The 17595-nt window shown below is 37.2% G+C and overlaps 1 protein-coding gene across 2 annotated transcripts in view; it reads right to left on the reverse strand.

Moving 5' to 3' along the window:
* Positions 1 to 6996: 6996 nt before the first annotated feature.
* The window catches only part of CPED1 (cadherin like and PC-esterase domain containing 1), a 149685-nt gene continuing 139086 nt past the window's right edge, over positions 6997 to 17595 (reverse strand). For both annotated transcript variants that reach the window (XM_085299718.1, XM_085299716.1), the window contains 2 exons: positions 16046 to 16192; positions 6997 to 10318 (listed from right to left, as the gene is read on the reverse strand). In XM_085299718.1, the coding sequence (XP_085155844.1) occupies positions 10091 to 10318; positions 16046 to 16192 (375 nt within the window). In that variant the 3' untranslated portion in view covers positions 6997 to 10090. The remainder of the gene's footprint in view (positions 10319 to 16045; positions 16193 to 17595) is intronic.

Below are 17595 nucleotides of genomic sequence, written 5' to 3' on the forward strand. Positions count from 1 at the left end.
ATATGGTGGGACAAAGGGAAGGAAAGTGGCATGGGCTCTCTCTTTCTATTAGCAGACAGCTGACTCGGTTGGCATGCAACTGCATGCAGCTCTTTGCATTTCATGTCTATCTGTCTAACCCTGAGGGTGTCCAGGTGGTCATAATATGCCTGCCAATAATATCTGATTCAACCGGAAAGATTTGCAGTCTAATTTGGGGATACTTGGCTTGTTTCTGAAATACAACTTTTTGGACATAAGTGACTAAAGGCTTTAATGATTGTAAAAGAATCTTAAGTTTGTAATTCAGCTACAAAAAAAGGCAGAGTACTCTGTATATTTTATTTTATTGTAGATGTAATGAATTTTATGTCATTACATATTTTTGAAGCACTGATGTGTTAATTTTATTTTTATACTTGTATTTGAGACTGAAAATGCTACAGTTAACAAAGACAGCAACAACAATATCTCCATTAATGTCCTTCTTCTGGGAAATACAGTAAATAAAGGTAAAAATAAATCAAAATCAAATTAAAAATACTAACTGAATTTGAAAGACAAGAAGTAAATAACTTTCAGTTAATTTTATCAATATACRTGACTCCTACTGTTATAGGAACTGTCAATAGCAAAAGTTAATGCAGCATATCTGTATGGAAAACCTAAATAAAGAGCTGAATGAATCATATGTGTTTAAAATGGAGAGGGACATATTCTCAGATCTGGAAATAAAAAGCCCAGATCTTGCAAGTATTCCATATGGTCTCCATTTTATATCCATGAATACTTTAAATGAAATAAATGGCCCTATTACACGGTATAAATATAGTAGAAAAATAAGTCTCTGCTGAATCAGACTATATCCGACTAAATTTGCATCATCTAAACTAAGCAGAAAAATAAGTGTCTTTTCTTACAAAAATAAGAAAATTGTAAAAAAAAAAAAAAAAAAAAATCAGATGTAGAACTGCTCCCTTGCTGCAGAATCTGTGAGTTCCATAAGTGGTCAGGAGCTATGGAAACAGCTTTTTTTATGGAAGTATACTACAAGACACTTAAAGCTGTATGCCGAGGTGATGTGTTACAAGGTAGACTGCTTTACAGTAAGACTCCTGAGACCACTTACATATGTGTGAGTGTGAGAGTTGGTGCAATTTATTCACTAAAATCCAGAATTTGCTGTGTTACAGGAATAAAACTCCACCTATCTGAAGCAAGAGTCTCCAATTCACCAACACATAATGTTGTCACTGAATTAAGATCAATTTAAAAAGGAAGACATGACTGTGTAAATTCACTATGCAATTTTACTTATGAAGGCACAAGGGATGGAAGTTAAAAAGGCAGGTAGGACATATTTTATCTTTCTAAATTTCTTCAGTCTTTTTGTTTTTTTTTGACACCAGCAGGACATTCTCCTATGAAAAAAGTGTATATTAGAGAGTCTAGATGAAACTCCTGTGCTGGTGAACAAAACAAGAGAACATAAAAGTTTGAAAAAGCATTYCCACCTTACCTGAATTTTCATCTTCTCATAGCTTTTGTTTGAAACAGTTTTTAGTCATGCAGTTGTAAATACAGGGAGTCTTAGATYATTCAGGGTGTGCAGAGGTTTGCTGAGATGCATAAATTATTGAAATATGCTGCAGATCTCTCTCTAATATTCTGAGAAACAGRCTGCACAACTTCCTGATTCTCTCTGCTATTAAAGTATTCTGCAGTGCTGATGAAAGTGGCTGCAGCATAGGGACACACCAGCTCGCTTACAAAGCCTTCAATATTTGTCCACTGAAATAAAGTTGATAGAGATCACAGATTCACTAGCTGTGATTTGAAAGCTAGTTGGGAGACTAAAGTGGTAAGTAGAGACTGTAAAAATTAGCTTGTTCTGTGTTYGCCAGCAGGGTGAAGGGGAAAAGAGTGAAGCCCTAAAATAAGTAAGACAAATGCTGGAAGTGGAAAAGGGCTGAAAGGTTTTATGAAGGAATATTCAAAGAAAGACAGAATAAGGTTTGGGAAGAAGACAAAAAAGCTGGGAATGGTTTTGTAATAGAAAGAGATTTCTTTTTTCTTTTCTTTTTTTTTTTTGGTCTGGTCAAAGGGAGATAGGATAGCCCTGTCTTGCTTGCATACATTCATGTTTATAATGAGTGTGAGCATCTGTGTAAAGCATGAGCAGATCTGAAGAACTTTGTGCTTCAGAGGTTTGCCACTTTCTAACCATCTGGAATCCCCCTTTTGTCATCTTTTAAACAAAAATGTAAACAATTAGAGGAAGGGAAGGAGTCTAGACATGAAAAAAAGGAGTTTCAAGTCTACATGTTGGAAATATATGGGAAGACATCAATTCCAAAGAGCTTTATTTTGATTCTTGACAACACAGGCATAAAACGATTCTGGATCCAGGCAGTAGGTTCATAATAATAATCAATGTGTTACCACGACGGAGCACTTGCCTAGGTGCTATTACAGTATTTATCTCTAAACCTAAGATGCCAATAATCTGGACAGTTGCTGAGCACTTCTGCTGAATGTCTTCTGTCCATTAAAAATAATAAGATATCATGCATGAATGAGTCAGGAGAGGACCATAGATTTCTGTCTATTTGTCATACATTGAAGTGTCATTAATATCTTTGTGTGGTAAACAAAAGCCTGAAATATTCCAAGAACTAGAACTGAAAAGCATAAGGTTAGATCCTTCAATATTAATCTGAGAAAGATTTTAAGAAACAAACAGGCAAAAACACAACAGTGTTGTGGCATAGAATTTTTACCAGAGCCCTTATAAATCAAGCCTTGCCTTTTCTTTCAGTTTATATTATGCAAATGTAAGCTGCTACTTGGACATTAGTCATACTTCTCACTTGAGCAACTTATCTGTGTCTGAATTATTATCAAAACGTTAAGTCTGCTAAAGGAGTTTTTCCCCCCTAAGGTTTTCATGAAGTATGCTCTCTGCTTTCATTTAACCAGACCTTTAATGCTGCTTGCTCCTTTGTCAAACAGAAACAAAATCATTTTGTTTTCCTGGAACCAGGCAACAAATGTGGTACTTTCACTTACACACATCCCAGAAAATGTGTGGCCGGAATGGAGGACAAGGGTCAGGACCATCCCAGCTCTCTGAAGTCCCCAGGAGGAGACCTGCTCTGTGYGGCAGTGGAGCCACGGGAGACACTACTGAGGTTATGGTGGAGGGAGCAAGGTCTTATGCTCCAAAATGGCCTGAGGCAGGGAACACTCCTTCAGGAAAAGCTGTCATTTAGATGTGTATTAGGATGTGTAAGAAGTCTTTTAGATGTGTAAGTACTCTCCTCAGCTGGCACATATCCCTCAATCACCTTGCTTCTGAAACACTGGGATGCAACTGTGAGTCTMCTGACTCACTCTGGGTAGGTACAGGACCTTACCTCTTAGTGTTGTGGCAGTGGTTAGGTTATTTTGAGTGTTGACATCCTACAGACTGGTCAGTGCACCTGAGCAGAGTCAGAAGGCACTTGAGTCAGCTTCTGTTCAAAGTAATGGGGCTATCTTCCATGTCCTCCCTGTCCTTGTCTCTGCCCAGGCAAGGGGTAGGGTGAGGCATGGCCTAGCACTAGCGTTACTGAACTTGGTCAAAACATGATTTTTTTCCAAAGGCCACTAGTCCAAGACTAGAAAAAAATGTGACATTGGGCATAAATAATGACTCCAAATGGCTGATATTCTGTCCCTTGGTGAATCCTAGGGAAAAACAAAACAAAACAAAACAAAAAACAAAGCAAAACAAACAAACAAAAAAACCACTGTTTGGATTTGCAGTGAACTGAAGAAGATATGCCCCATAAAAAAGATGGAGATGTGAATCTGATTCTTTATTTTTAACAAAAGAACAGTTGTGGATTTGATCATGCTGGGTGCTGCATTGTTTAATGACTTGCAAGGTCAGGTTTTCAAGGCATTTTTAAAAAGTTTGGCATCTTATTAGGATAAATAGAGATCAGCAGGTTATTTTGAATACGTAGGAGGCATTAAAAATTATTATGACTAAAACCATAGATGATTAACAGTAAATGTTCAGAATCTTTAGAGTTGRCACCTGGAAGTAAACCAAAAAGCTCTGCAGAAATAAAAATACTTCTCTGATCTAGCGACTATAAGACAATTTGACTAGCATCTGGGGAGGCTGCACAGTCATATCAGGCAGAGCAGAAATATTATTCTAAGCTCCTTAAGCCTAGTGAATCATAAAGGAAATATGGAAGTTGATAATGATAAGTACAAATGAAAAGATAAAAGACATTTTCAAAATACGGTAAGTGAGAACTCCGCCAAATACAGATCTGGTCCTCAAACTCTGGCAATATCCCATAGGATTTATTGACTTTAAAGAGCTCCTGACAGCTTTCATTGATCTGTACCACAACCACTTGATCTGTAGTGAGCTCTTTGCAACTGCTCTAACTTTGCCAGAAAGCAGCTGAAGCATTTTGTTTCCTCACTCAAGGTTTTTGGCTCTGCAGTCTTGTCCTCACCTAGAATCTTGTTAACTTCCTGACAGAGCATGGGGGCAGACAGTGCTTGCAATTACTGGGCTGGAAGCTGGCTGTTTTGACTGTGTTGTCTATCACTGCTCAACATAAACCTAAAAATCACAGTACTGAAAACACCACCCACTARGGGAAATTGATGCCCATAATGAGGCATATGTTGTGCAGGAACATACAGAGAGCATTGCTGCCTATATTTCATGCAAACAAGCAGTGGGGAAAACATTTTCAAACCTTTGGAAAAGGCCCTGACATCTGAAATTCAAATGAAAGGAACTGAATTCTGCTCCTCATTAGAACAGTTCAAGTCTAGTGCAAATCAAGGAGATGCTGAACTGAGCAGGTGCTGTGTTTCACAAAGACCTCAGTCCAGATTTCTTTTGAATGTACACTTAATCTTCAGTCCAGGACTACTTAAATGATGTATCTTGCCAAGGCTGTTGCRCAGGCTTGAACAATTGTGGGAAGGGCTGCCCATAGCTGACTGGAAGCTGGCCAAGCGGCCAGATGAATGAACCTGGAAAAAGAAGTCCATTATGATAGAAACTGGTCCTACAGGACCCCTGCTCTTCTCCTTTCGCCTTTACAGCAGAGACACAAGCACCTTCTTTCTTCCTCTCCTCACAGAGTAAGTAAAGCAAAATGGGGCTTGAGAGAATGGAATAGCTCCCTGCCCAGGAGTATGTCTGCAGAGCAAAGTGAGATACAGCAGGTAAGATGCCAGGAGCACAGCAGTGATGATGAGGAAGCATGAACTTTAGCACACTCAATTTAATGACTTGAGTAGTTTTCTAGAGCACTTTGCTCTGGATACTGGTCTAGACTGGCAACTCTATTTTCACTGCCACTAAACTGTGTGCTAATAAGACTAAGGTGAGTAGCATCTTTTTACTGTGCAGATAGGACTTTTCCCCTTGATGGAAGGGGCTACGTACCAGTGTGAAGGTAGCAGTAAATTATGCAGGACCAGCACCAGTGTATGAGTTCACACAGCTAGACGGCAGTGGAGTTTGGCTTGAAAAAGGCAAGTGCTTGTGCACGCTAAACACTTGCCACACCACTTGTTTTAAATTCATCAGAAAAGATCGTTGTCCTAGAAAAGAGGTTTACTCTTCTCCCATCGCACTCAGAAGATTTTTTGCTGTTGGAATTGACAAAATAACTGAGACATTAATACTGATATTTTGAAGATTCACCCTATATTTGCAATAGTCACCTCTCAGAGTCCCAGAACTTGTTTCTTAAACAAAGCAAAAACTTCACAGATTATCTGAGAGAAAGGGAGTACAGCAGGTATATATAGTCATAACAAAGAGGTAAAATAAGCCAGATGTAAGGCTAGCAGGCAAACAAAAAGGTAAGACTATATATTTTTCATGTGAGCCTACAGGGGCTTGTGTAGGAGTTTGACTCTATGCCAGACAGCTCACTGCACCTCTAAAAAAATCGCTTTAGTCTAAAAAAGTAATCTGAAAGATCCCTGGACTGCAGTCAACTTAATATCATACATACCTCCTTCTTCAAAGCATTCTCTTTGGCTCAGTATAGCAACAGAAGCATAACTACTAGTGGTTATTTCAACCTTGAGGTAATTGCATGCCCCAATGCACCACCTACTAAACAAATAAATTGACTTTGATGTCCTTTTAGTAAGTCAGAGAACAGAAAAATAAGTAAATGTCTTATATTTAGTGGTATGAAAGAGATTATTCTAAAGATTAACATTTTCAAATGAATACTATGTGTAAAAATATCACAGCTGATTCTTTCAGTTCCTTGTCAAATAAGGCTATTTGAAATGCAGCATCTCTGATGACAAAGTTGCCAAGACATTCCTCCACAAATAGGGAAATCTTTTTATTATTGCCAGTTATTCTAAAGATATTAACTAGGATAGACTTGATCTGAATGGCCATCTACTCTGCAAGGCTGACACTCAAATCTCTGTGCAGCATCTATAGAGTTATATGAGACACAACAACGAGTTATAACTCATTGGACACTGACACATCATGCTACAGCTTCACCTAACGTTTCTTGGAGGCAATAAAAACTGAGATTATTGCTCTGTATGTAAGGGTATTTATTTTTGGCAGCATGGTTTTGGACATACTACCTGTAGTTTAAAGCAAACCCCGTTTCTGTTCTAAACTTCATATGCTGTTAAGCAAATTAAGCAAATTTTGTTGAATTGAGCAAAATCTGTTGAAAAATGTTGCCCAGACTGATTATTTTAATCCTTCCACCAATTCTAGGGCAATTCATGGCTGTATCAGGAGATGGAACTGATCTTGACAGTTAGGTCCTTTGCTATTTTAATGGGAAGTAGTGAGACTAAGGTAAATATACAGAAAAKAAATCCTAAATTAAGTATCAATTCTAATGTAATAGGAATAATATAATGCTTATTCAGGCAAAACGTCAYAGTAGACTTGATAATTCTAGAGTAAAATATTAATAATAACACATACCTTCACTAGAATTCAAGCATAGTAATTCCTTTATTGTCTTAATCTGAAAATTTGAATTTGTATGAACAAATGATACCTCCATGTGATTTAATCTCAGTCTCTTCTTTCACAGAGCAATAGATGCTAGATATACTTTAAAGTTAAATAATGAAAAATGTGCTTTGGTACCTTATGTGTAGTCTGCATTCCCTCTGTTTAGTCCTAAGACTACACAGATCATATATGATGATGGAAAAAAACTATTCAAAGGGCGCATTTAAATAAAGATCAGTCTGCAAATTGTACCAGTGGCTTGTACACACACACACACAAACACATACACATATGAATAATTAAAAATAGAAAGCATAAAGGAAAATCTCAACTTGAACCATTTGAAATAATATTAAGATCTGAACAACATTAAGACATCTAGGTGTACAGCACATGTAAACTATCTTTTTGATTAAACTGCAAGTGATAAACTGCACATTTGCCAGTATCAGCTACAGTATAAGAAAGTCAGTTCTTTCCTTTTCATCATTATAGCTGATGCTTTAGCAATAGTCTTTGATAAAAATAAAAAATCATAAAACCCAGTTCATGTCTTAAGAGCATTTGTGTACAGAAAATAACAGCAACAGCATGTGGATTTAAGCAAGCTATAAAACTTAACAAAAATATAATTGCAATATACCTATCATTGATCACCTTAATAACAAAGACATTTGGCTGGAATTTGCATGTGCTGATATTAATAGCATGATATTAAATCCTTCAACTTTAATGTTATGCTAGAGTTCCAGACCCCAAGATTATATATTACATTATTACACAGAGTTATATTAATTAGRCAATCACACTGATCGTAACCAAATGCTGGCATTTTCAGTATTTAGGTACAGTTTCTTACTTCTCTTTCAGGTGAGGCTCCACGTCAGGGAAAATCTTTTACAGAAGTTCAGGGACATTTGCTGTAAGCACAACAGCAGTGTATTACAGAGAAATGCAGATATTCACACTCTCCTACTGAATGCAGCGACACTGTCTCCGTTCGGAGCTTTGTCAATACAGAGTGAAGTCTCCTAGTTTAGCTATGCTTGATACTCTTGTTGAGGATCCTCTGACCATTTAGGGAAGTCAGACTCTTGATTGAGGTATCTAAACCAAACTGCACAGCTATTCCCRTCATGTCCCCTTATACCTTATCTGAAGGAGCAAGAATTCACAATATTTGAGATGGGGATACACACTATGTCGGATTTAAGGATCTTTAGCAAATCCTAGAACTGGTGTCATGAATTTCTAGTTCTTTTTTGTTATAAGGCAGTTCTTCTATGTACTACTAAGGGTAAGAAGATAGCGATTGGTTCTGCACTGTAATTCATGTCTTCAYCGACCTTGCTTGCCTCTTCCTTTCCCAAAGATAGTAGAAGCTAGTGGAGAGTTGGATAAAAATTGTGTAGGGAAACATGCTATAGAGCTCTGTAGATCCTCCACTAGACTCAGACTTTCCTGGTTCTGATTCCCCTGTCCTGTTCATGATGGGGGAAAGTGCTGACTTGAACACCAACTCCCTGACAGCAGAACTGGATTTTTATTCTTGAAGGGCTTTTTTCTTTCTTTCCTTTTTTTTTTTTTTAACTTGTTAACTGTTCCTGCTGCTTTTTAACTGTACAAAGTCACATAGCTTCCTCTTAAGTCATTTAAGATTATGGCAAGGCACATCAGGACCTAGCTTTGTCAGATTTTTAAAAAATATTTGTTCACATTCAGGTAGTCAGAGTTAGCTACAGCCACCGTTCTGATGGGGACCATGCAGCCTTTCCCTGTCATAACATGGCCTGCACACCGCAATGGAAAACGCTAAAGGGCCTGGGAGACCAAGCACAGAAATAATTGGTGAAGTGAGTATGTYCAGGGGGCTTTACTCTCTATGGCCTTTAGTTCACCATCCTACTCTTGAGCCTTTGCCATAACTGGGCTTCCCATCACAGTTGGGAATGAGTGCTACCAACATTGTGGCTGGGGATAAGCAGACAAGACACCCCACACCTCCTCCTGCGGTTTTACCTAAAAAGGCCTGGAAATATTGGTAATGTAGATGAGCTATGGCATGAAACTTGTGTTTGGAGAGGTTCTGCTCCTGTCAAGCATGAGATGCAGAGCTTCCACATCATGTACTCCTTTTCATGATAAATTAAAAAACAGATTATGAAGTTCTTATGTGTGCTTGAAAAGGCATTTTTTCTTTTGTTTATGGTACTAGCTTTATACGCTGGCAATTATTTAATCAAAAAAAAAAATCATTAAAAAAGGGAACCTCCACACAGGAGAATACTTGTTTGGCTCATAGGCCAAGGCAGACACTTAAGCACATACTAAACAGTTTTATTGAACATGATTACTCTCCTAAACTGAGACTATAAATAAGGTTTATTAAAGTATTCACTATATTTACATGTGACATCGAGAAAGTTATAACCAGTCTCAAATCCAAGTAACCTATTTCTACATTAGAATAGGCAAAAAATAGTGTAGATATCTCTTCTATTCCATCTAAAATAGCAAGATGGGGTGTGGTTTCAGTTCAAAAGTTAGTGTTCTCAGAAAAATGTTAATAGACTTTTTCAAATTGTGTAAACCAAGTGTCAAAGTATAAAAGACTGATATTGAAAGGGAACATACCCACATAAAATAAAGCACTTTAAAATGGAATGTAAGTGGTTTCTAAACAAATTAAAATATTACAGTGACTCTATAAATAGAAAACTAGATACTGCTAAAGAGTTAAAGCAGTCCTTTCCAAATACTTCAAGTGTATATATTTCTCTCTCTCTTTACTATCATTAAAACGCAGTTGCTTGAGCTACAGCTGTTCTAGCACTTGGCAACAGCTCAAGTAACTTCCCCTCTTCTCTCTTCTGCATTTCTCCATCTTCCATTTCCAAATCACAGATCTGCCAGGGCACATACAATGATTTCATAAAGTTTAGGAAAAAAGCCACATGTCTTCAACCCTGTTGGTATGTGTGCAGCAACTCAGTGTGGTTCATTCACCATGATCCTTAGATTGTCACATGGGTAGTGGCATGTCTCTAGTCCCAGTGCTTCATCCAAGACAGGTTATTTGCTGACAAGCTCTCTTTTCCTTGCACAGAGCCTGTTGAGGAGGATTTCAGAATAAACTTGATTTATTGGACCTCGGACATGATATGGGGACCGAGAATTTGTTGCATAGTCCTGCAGTTGTGATCGCTTGCTTTGAGTGCTGATATATTTCCCCAGGGTAGAGTGCCTTGATAATGTCATTGTTATGTGAGGAATTTCTTCAGAAGGATTAGATTTCACCACCTGCAAAAGAAATGACACATGTGAATGCTTTCTACATGCACCTAGAGGGATACACAGCTGTGTGCACACAACTGTTGAGACAGTTCTCCACAAAGCAGGTGCTGATACTCTTACCTTGAGCAGCAGTTTACTTACAAACTTTATTATAGTGGGTTGACTTTTGTGTTACATACTAATTAAAGTGCAAGATCCTATTCACTCAAGCATTGAAATCTAAATGCTTAGCCACATTGTAATAATTTGTTTGCATTTGTAATGTCTTCAGCGTATTAGACTCTATCTTATCTTCATTAAAGGCAATACTTCACAACTTGCTTATACATCTACTATAAGAAAAAAATAAACTCAAGGAAGTCCAGACCTGCAAGAAGTTTTAAATCTGGACCACATTCTGCAGTTCACAGCTTAGGTCCAGATCTGATCTCATGTCATTGAGGAACCTATGCTGTATCTCAACTATGAACTCTGCTAGAAGTTCCTAGCTCTCAGATCTTGATGCAAGTTGTCTCAGCTCCGTGTTGGGATGAGAACTGGGCTATGCCTTGTTTCCCCAAGTTATGGTGCATTTTAACAGATCTCTCCCAACCTGGATGTTTGAGGTATCATACTGACATAATCACAGTGCGGTTCTGTAGCTTAGAGATAGTGTAGAAGAATTTTCCTTCTTGGACTTCTAGATTGGGAGTACTTGGGATTACCATGTTTAACTGGTGTCAAATAATCAAATGTTCACTGGACTGGAGACAAAGTGAAAGGTGGGCTCCTCAGGAGCCTGATAACTGGGGGTCTGCTGTGAGATGTTCGAAGCTTGACTTCAACGCACAATCACTGATGCAGAATGAAGCAACTCTCAATCTCAGAACCTTGTACAGATGCATGACAGAGGATCTCTACCCAAGCAGTGGAAAACATAGAGATAGCAAAAGACATGCCAGGTGGCTAACTTGTGTTTGAAAAAGAAAAAATATGCTGACGTGATAGAGTGCTAGTGTCCTTCAATTTTGCTGCCACAACAATCGCAGTACACAGTTGAAGGAATTGACTATATTTCTTAAAGCATATATTTATGCAAAGGCATGGTAGCTTTTTAGAAATATATTTATGGTCACTTAACAATCACTCAGAAACAATGTTCATATGTAATGAAGCTCATAATAAATCAACAGAAGCAACTCACAAAATTAACTGTGAGAGAAGAAAAAACACATGCAAAGGCTTGAAAGACTGGGAAAAGAGGCTATGAAGGAGTTGGCTGAATTTAAAAAAGAGCAAGAATTATCCATGTAGAAAATTAATATATCCTATGATCAATTTGATACAGCTAAGCCAAGAGCAGTTGTTTGTTTTCATGCAATTACTGCAGGTTCATTTTTTTAAACTAGCGCCTTAGATCACATAACTGTTCTGAAATGATGCCACCTTGAACCAGTCACCCAAACCGCATTCCTGTTAGGCATAATCTCCAAGGAATGCAATTTAACATTCATCCTGCAGCCAAATACTGATTAAGATATGAAAATCCCAAGGTTGCTAGTTTCTGTGTTGTGTTCATTATTTCTTTGTCATTAAATTAAGGGATAAATCTGAATAAAAAATAGGTTCCATAGCTCTTTTACAAACACTGACCAATCTACTTTCTCTGTAAGTATTTGAGAAGAATGAGGTAATTAAAAAAATCATATTTATGTGTACAACTAGAAGTATGTTTGGGTAAAAGGTGCTGAAGTTATTCACATTTTTTTTTTGTCCCAGATCAATCTAATCACTCAATGAGTCCAGATCCCTTYGCAATCTGAGCAAAATCTGTAGGTTCTACAGATATGCAGATTTCTATGCTATCAGGGTGATCTGAGGGCCTCTGAAGTATGTTAGTGGAAACTCAAAGAATTTATCAGGACAAATGAGGGCAATAGTTTTCTACTTGGTCAGGTAACAAGAACCAAATGAGAACTACTGAATGCATTTCARTTCTTGTTTCTGACTGTACAGAATGAGAAGTCCCCATTCCCAAACAGCTGTGCTTTAGTTCAGATGTCGTTTACAGAGGGGTGCTGTCTTCTGGGAGCTTAAGAAGTCATTTTTAAGAGAAAGAAAGTGAAAGTATGAAGCAATGGATTTAATCCTTCTCATCTGGCTTCATAAAACATGAAAAGCTCTATGGTTTTACTTAGTGTTCTTGGCYGTAGCCTGGGAAGCCAAATGCTGCATTTTCCTGGTGCAAACTGCTTCAGCACCTGATGAAACTCCATTTGGCAGGATGCAGAAATAAACTGATGACAAAATTGTTAAAATTAATGAGATATCAAAACCATTCAAGGATTTTCTTTTTACTTTTCTCAAGAACTAAGGCTGTTTTTTGGTGTCTGATGGATTCTCCTGGGCACATCTATGCCTCTATTAGGCACAGTGGCCTCTGAAGCCTCATTAACAACAACTCTGCAAGCCAAATTGTTCCCTGATCCTCCCCTGAAACATATTTTCTCTGTAAAGATCCCTCAGAATGAAAAGTAAGGCAAAATCTGCACATGAGCTCATACAAAATGATGGAGGAGTGTGTGAAAAATGCTGATGACTGATCASGCCCTGCTGTTTTCCACCTAGTTCAATACAAAACATCTGAAATATTTCTCTTTGAAGTTCTCCATTTTGCTCAAAAGGTCTGTGGAAATGGTGAGCATCTGCAATGACCCATGAAGGCAACAACATCTGGGTTCTAGGAAAAAAGGGGTCAATATAACTGTTAGGTGAAATGGAGGGAGGCATTTACTCCACAGGACTGATTATCCATTGCATAAATATCTGCTCCGTGATTTACTCCCCCTTTCCCAGCTTCATTTAGACTGAGCTGTGTTCATCTCTCTCTAATGTATTGTGCAGAGTAGATTAAAGGATCAGTTAACTAACCATGTCTGCTGTGTTTGGTCTCACAGAGGGATAGAGGCCCCAGCAACGGGCTGCAAACATATGAGCTACTAAGGAGTCAGAGGTGGAAATCAACTGTGACTGTCACACTCAGTACATGAGATCAGACAGGTCAGATAAAGCTCCCAAACCTGTGCTCCAACCCAGTGACCCCCGTACTGGAATACAGTCCCAGCCAATTGCAGCTGGTTGCTTTCCTCTCTCTGCTTTGAAAATACATTTATCATCTGATAGACAGTTACACCTCTGAGACTGTGTCTTTTTTTGTGATGTTTAAGGAGAATATTCAAAGCATTCTTGTTACTAATATTTTATTCTGCTGTGTCTAAAGGTGACTGCTGTAGCTGAGAGAATTAAACAGAATGCACTAACTACAAGAGCTTGGCAAGCAGGTACCACATGGACACTCTGGAATCCATTTCTGAATTTTACTATTGTCACCCTGAATTCCAGTTTGTTTGTTTTAAACTGTTCCTAGGTTCAACTAGCCACAGCAGTTTCCACATGTCTGATGAAGGAAATGTTATTTTTAGATTCTTGCTCTTCATGAAACTTTGAGGAAAATACATCAGAGTTTTCCTGACATTTCTTCACAGCCAAAACTAGTGCTACCACCTCACTCCTGGTGGCTAACCCAGTGTAAAACCGGGTCCACGGTTAAGAGTGAGGCTTACAGAAAAATAGGTACAACTGGCAAAATAAGCAAACGGATTTTATTCTTCTCTTGAGAGATTCAGAAAAAATTTGGTGGTCTCTGTTATTTGCAGTAACCTGTTTTGACAGAAAACAAATTCCTAAAATCATTCTGGAAAAAATACTAACATTTCACTTGTGTGGTAGACAGTCTTTTTATTATTTACGTACTTTTGATGACTCTCATAAAAAAAGCAGAATTTTCTCCGTAAGAAATAACTTATAGATTCCTGTTTCTAACTGATAACTTCAGATTACTTGTGTCATTATTCTGGCAGCTCCTTCTAGACTCAAAGCCCACAGCTGACTGTGAAACAGCAGAAACACATTAACTCTTGGTTTTAAAGAGACATCTTTTGCATCTTTTTTCACCCCTATAATTGCAGCTTTTCAGTAAATTTCTTTCTACTCTTCACTTTTTCTATTAAGGAACTTTCATCTGTCATCTCTCTTTTGATAGTACAGAAGGAACTTAATCTTCCTGAAAGATATGACAGTTCAAGTTTTATGATCTTAAACAGATTTTGATGGAATAAATTGTGGCAGTTTCTTAGTTTTTTGTTAGATAGACATTCCATATTAATGCATATGAACATGGATTCTTGTAGAATCACAAGCAAGTTATTACTGTACTAAACATTATCTATAGAGATTCCAGAAGACTTCTTTGTCCTTAGATCCAGTTACTGATGATCGCTGAGTGCATAATTTCAATTTTCACCGAAAAAATGTGTTTTAGTAGAAATCAGAAGCTAAACATCTAGAAAGGCAGGCACCCCCTTTATTTCTCCAAACTTTTCCTATTTTCCAAGGAGAGTAATATGATATTCATGGTTCTTCTTTAGGGCAAATGCCTCAGTGAAATGTTCAGATGCTCAGTGAACTGATCACTCATAACAGGAACTTAGGAACTGGTCTTTTGTACCAAAAAGTGGGTGTCATGGGTAATGGTGGCATTGGTGACACTTCTTTAACTATCAAATTTAGAACTACTGTCATCTATCACAGCAGAAGATACCTGCTTAATTGACTAACCAGAAATAACACTCTATTTTCATTCAGGGCTTCCTGCACTAAACCAAAGAAGCACTTCCTCGTTTGTTACATATAAGGTGAAAGAATGCAAAACCAAAACAAAACCTTAGTTTACTAATGGGGAAGAGCATTTGTATGAAAAGGCACACCACATACTCCAAATACAGAAAGAAACCTAAAGAACCTAAACCTAAGAAACCAGAACTTTAAATATATTGTTTCTCAAACTCTCTACTTTCTCCGGTTTGGCAACCTCCAGGTTGATTTTGTGCCTAGGCATAACAATGTGTTTGCTTATTTGTTTTTGATTTAATCCATGAACTCTTGTCATTTGTAATATCTTGGGAAGATTCCTTGCCAGAACTTTGAAGAATCATAATACGTCCTCACTTGCTCTAATCATATACTTTACAATGTGCCTATTTCATTCATTCCAGTAATTGCAAAATGGAACACAGAACCTGTATAGATATTCAGAGAAAAAAGGAAAACAGAGCTATTCACAGTAATGAGAATGAATAGCCTACCATCTTCTATTGGTATAGTCAGTTATTATAAGTATTCTAGATTACTCTTTCTCAATACGTGAAAATAAACATACAGCAGGAAGCTCCATTTTAAAAGGATCAGTGGTTTGATGGGAGTCTGCTGACCAGCTCTAGTCTGTAGTCAGGCAAGAAGGCTTAAGACAAACACCTGTGTGGCTGAGGTATGATAAATACATAAACTGAAGATCCCAAAGCAGTAGGAATATATAATGCACAGCAAATAATATGAGAACTTGGAAACTGTACAATACTCTTTATACAAATTACCTTTTTAGCAGAGCATGCCTGTTTTTATTGTGAGGCATTGCTATTACGATATATCAAATTTAACCAGTCCTCAGGTTGYGTTCCAGACTAAACGGCGAGTGACAGGTATCCTCATACCTACTACCATCTTTGCAATTTTTATTTTTCAGGCCTAACTTTGAGTCATGAGTGTGAATCTGGTTGGATACTTTTTTGTTTCTAAGAAGCATGTAGTTAAAATCTGTTTTAAACAACTGAGAATGATAAAAACATAAAATAATACCTCATGGAAATGACATCCACACTTCCCTTGCAGGAACTCCTTGTAGCGTCCCATTGTGATGATAAAAGTATCAACAACTTCATAACCATAATTTTTTGCTGTATCCAGAATAAGTAAGTTTTCATTCCATAATTTTTGCACTTCTGCCTGCATTTCAGGTAAAATATTGCAATGTTAAAGCAGTATCAGAAAGACTATTTAAAGGTTGTATTCTACCTTTGAAATTAACAGTAAAACAGTATTTTGAGTAAAACAGTTATATTCCAGACATGAATTACTATAAATTAACTCATGAAAATAGCTACCATTCCAAGATTTTTTTAGATTTATGTGTAAGTTTTTTAAAATGTATTTTGTGGCACAGAAATGGTTATAAGGAAATCATCAAAATTTTCTCTTATTTACATAACAAATCAGGTTGATTTAAATAAGATTTAAACTAAAAATCTAATTACCAGTAATTAAAATTTGCAGCAGTTTCATAGCTTCCTTCRTAGGAAGATTTCAATGTTATTTAAAAATAATAGTGCGTAACTGTTTCTTTAATATGTATTTAGCTAATATGAAGTATAATTCAGAAAAAAGTCCTATTACAAAGTTGTCTATTTAAGAAGTGATGAAAATCTTCCTATAAAAGACATATTCAGCTTCAAATCAAAGTCATTAAGACTGTTACCTAAAAAAGAGTGCAGTGCCATGCAAATTTTTGAAATGGTTATACTGAAGAGCAGATTATTATTTCTCAGATATTGCAGGAAGGAGAGGAACAGAAAAAGCTTAASTCTAAATTTTTAAGTCAGTGCATTTGACACTGCAGACAGAAAGGCTTTGAGAGTAGCTGGGGTAATCCACAAGTCCAGAGCACCCAAACCACATGGGTAATTTGGCAAATGATTCAGATTATCTGAGAAGAAAAAGAGTGTTGGGTACACACTGTAGCTGCTTTCTTGAGCTGTATGAATTTACTGGACAAGAAGCTGAAAAAGGTAATCCTGGGAAACCTGTAAAGCTTTTTCTGTTCTTTGCCTCGCCTACCTTAGATCAAAATTCTACTTCTTCCATCTAACGCTGCTGAAAGCTATGACAGGATCTAAAGCAATTCTTCTAATTGATTCCAACTATTTCCCTAATTTATCCTGATTAGGTATCTGCATAAATTAGGGAAATGAGTGTAATCAGCAAGAAGAAATTCAGTGAAGGCAAGGTACTAACTTAGAAAGAAAGAATGGGCAAAATCTAACAAGGCAGTCTCAATACCTAAAAGAATGGTGGGAATAACAGTAAATCACATACTGAATAAAGCAATATGTTATAATTACAAAAAAAAAAGTGAATGCCAGTCTCCAATGTGACAGCGTTGTGTGTAAACTATGACAGCTAATTATTTTCTCCTTTCAACACCTGTGAATAGCTGGTATGTTAAATGAACCATGTTAGCCAACATTTATTCTGTTCTGTCCTCCAGCACTTCCCAGCTTTGTTTCATCCACACATTTTATATGTATTCTATGTTATAAATAGAGAATTTCCCCGAATTGTAAATAAAAATT

The sequence above is a fragment of the Rhea americana genome, unplaced genomic scaffold, assembly GCF_003343005.1.
Source record: "Rhea americana isolate MKP2758 unplaced genomic scaffold, rheAme1 scaffold_152, whole genome shotgun sequence".
Lineage (NCBI taxonomy): Eukaryota > Metazoa > Chordata > Aves > Rheiformes > Rheidae > Rhea > Rhea americana.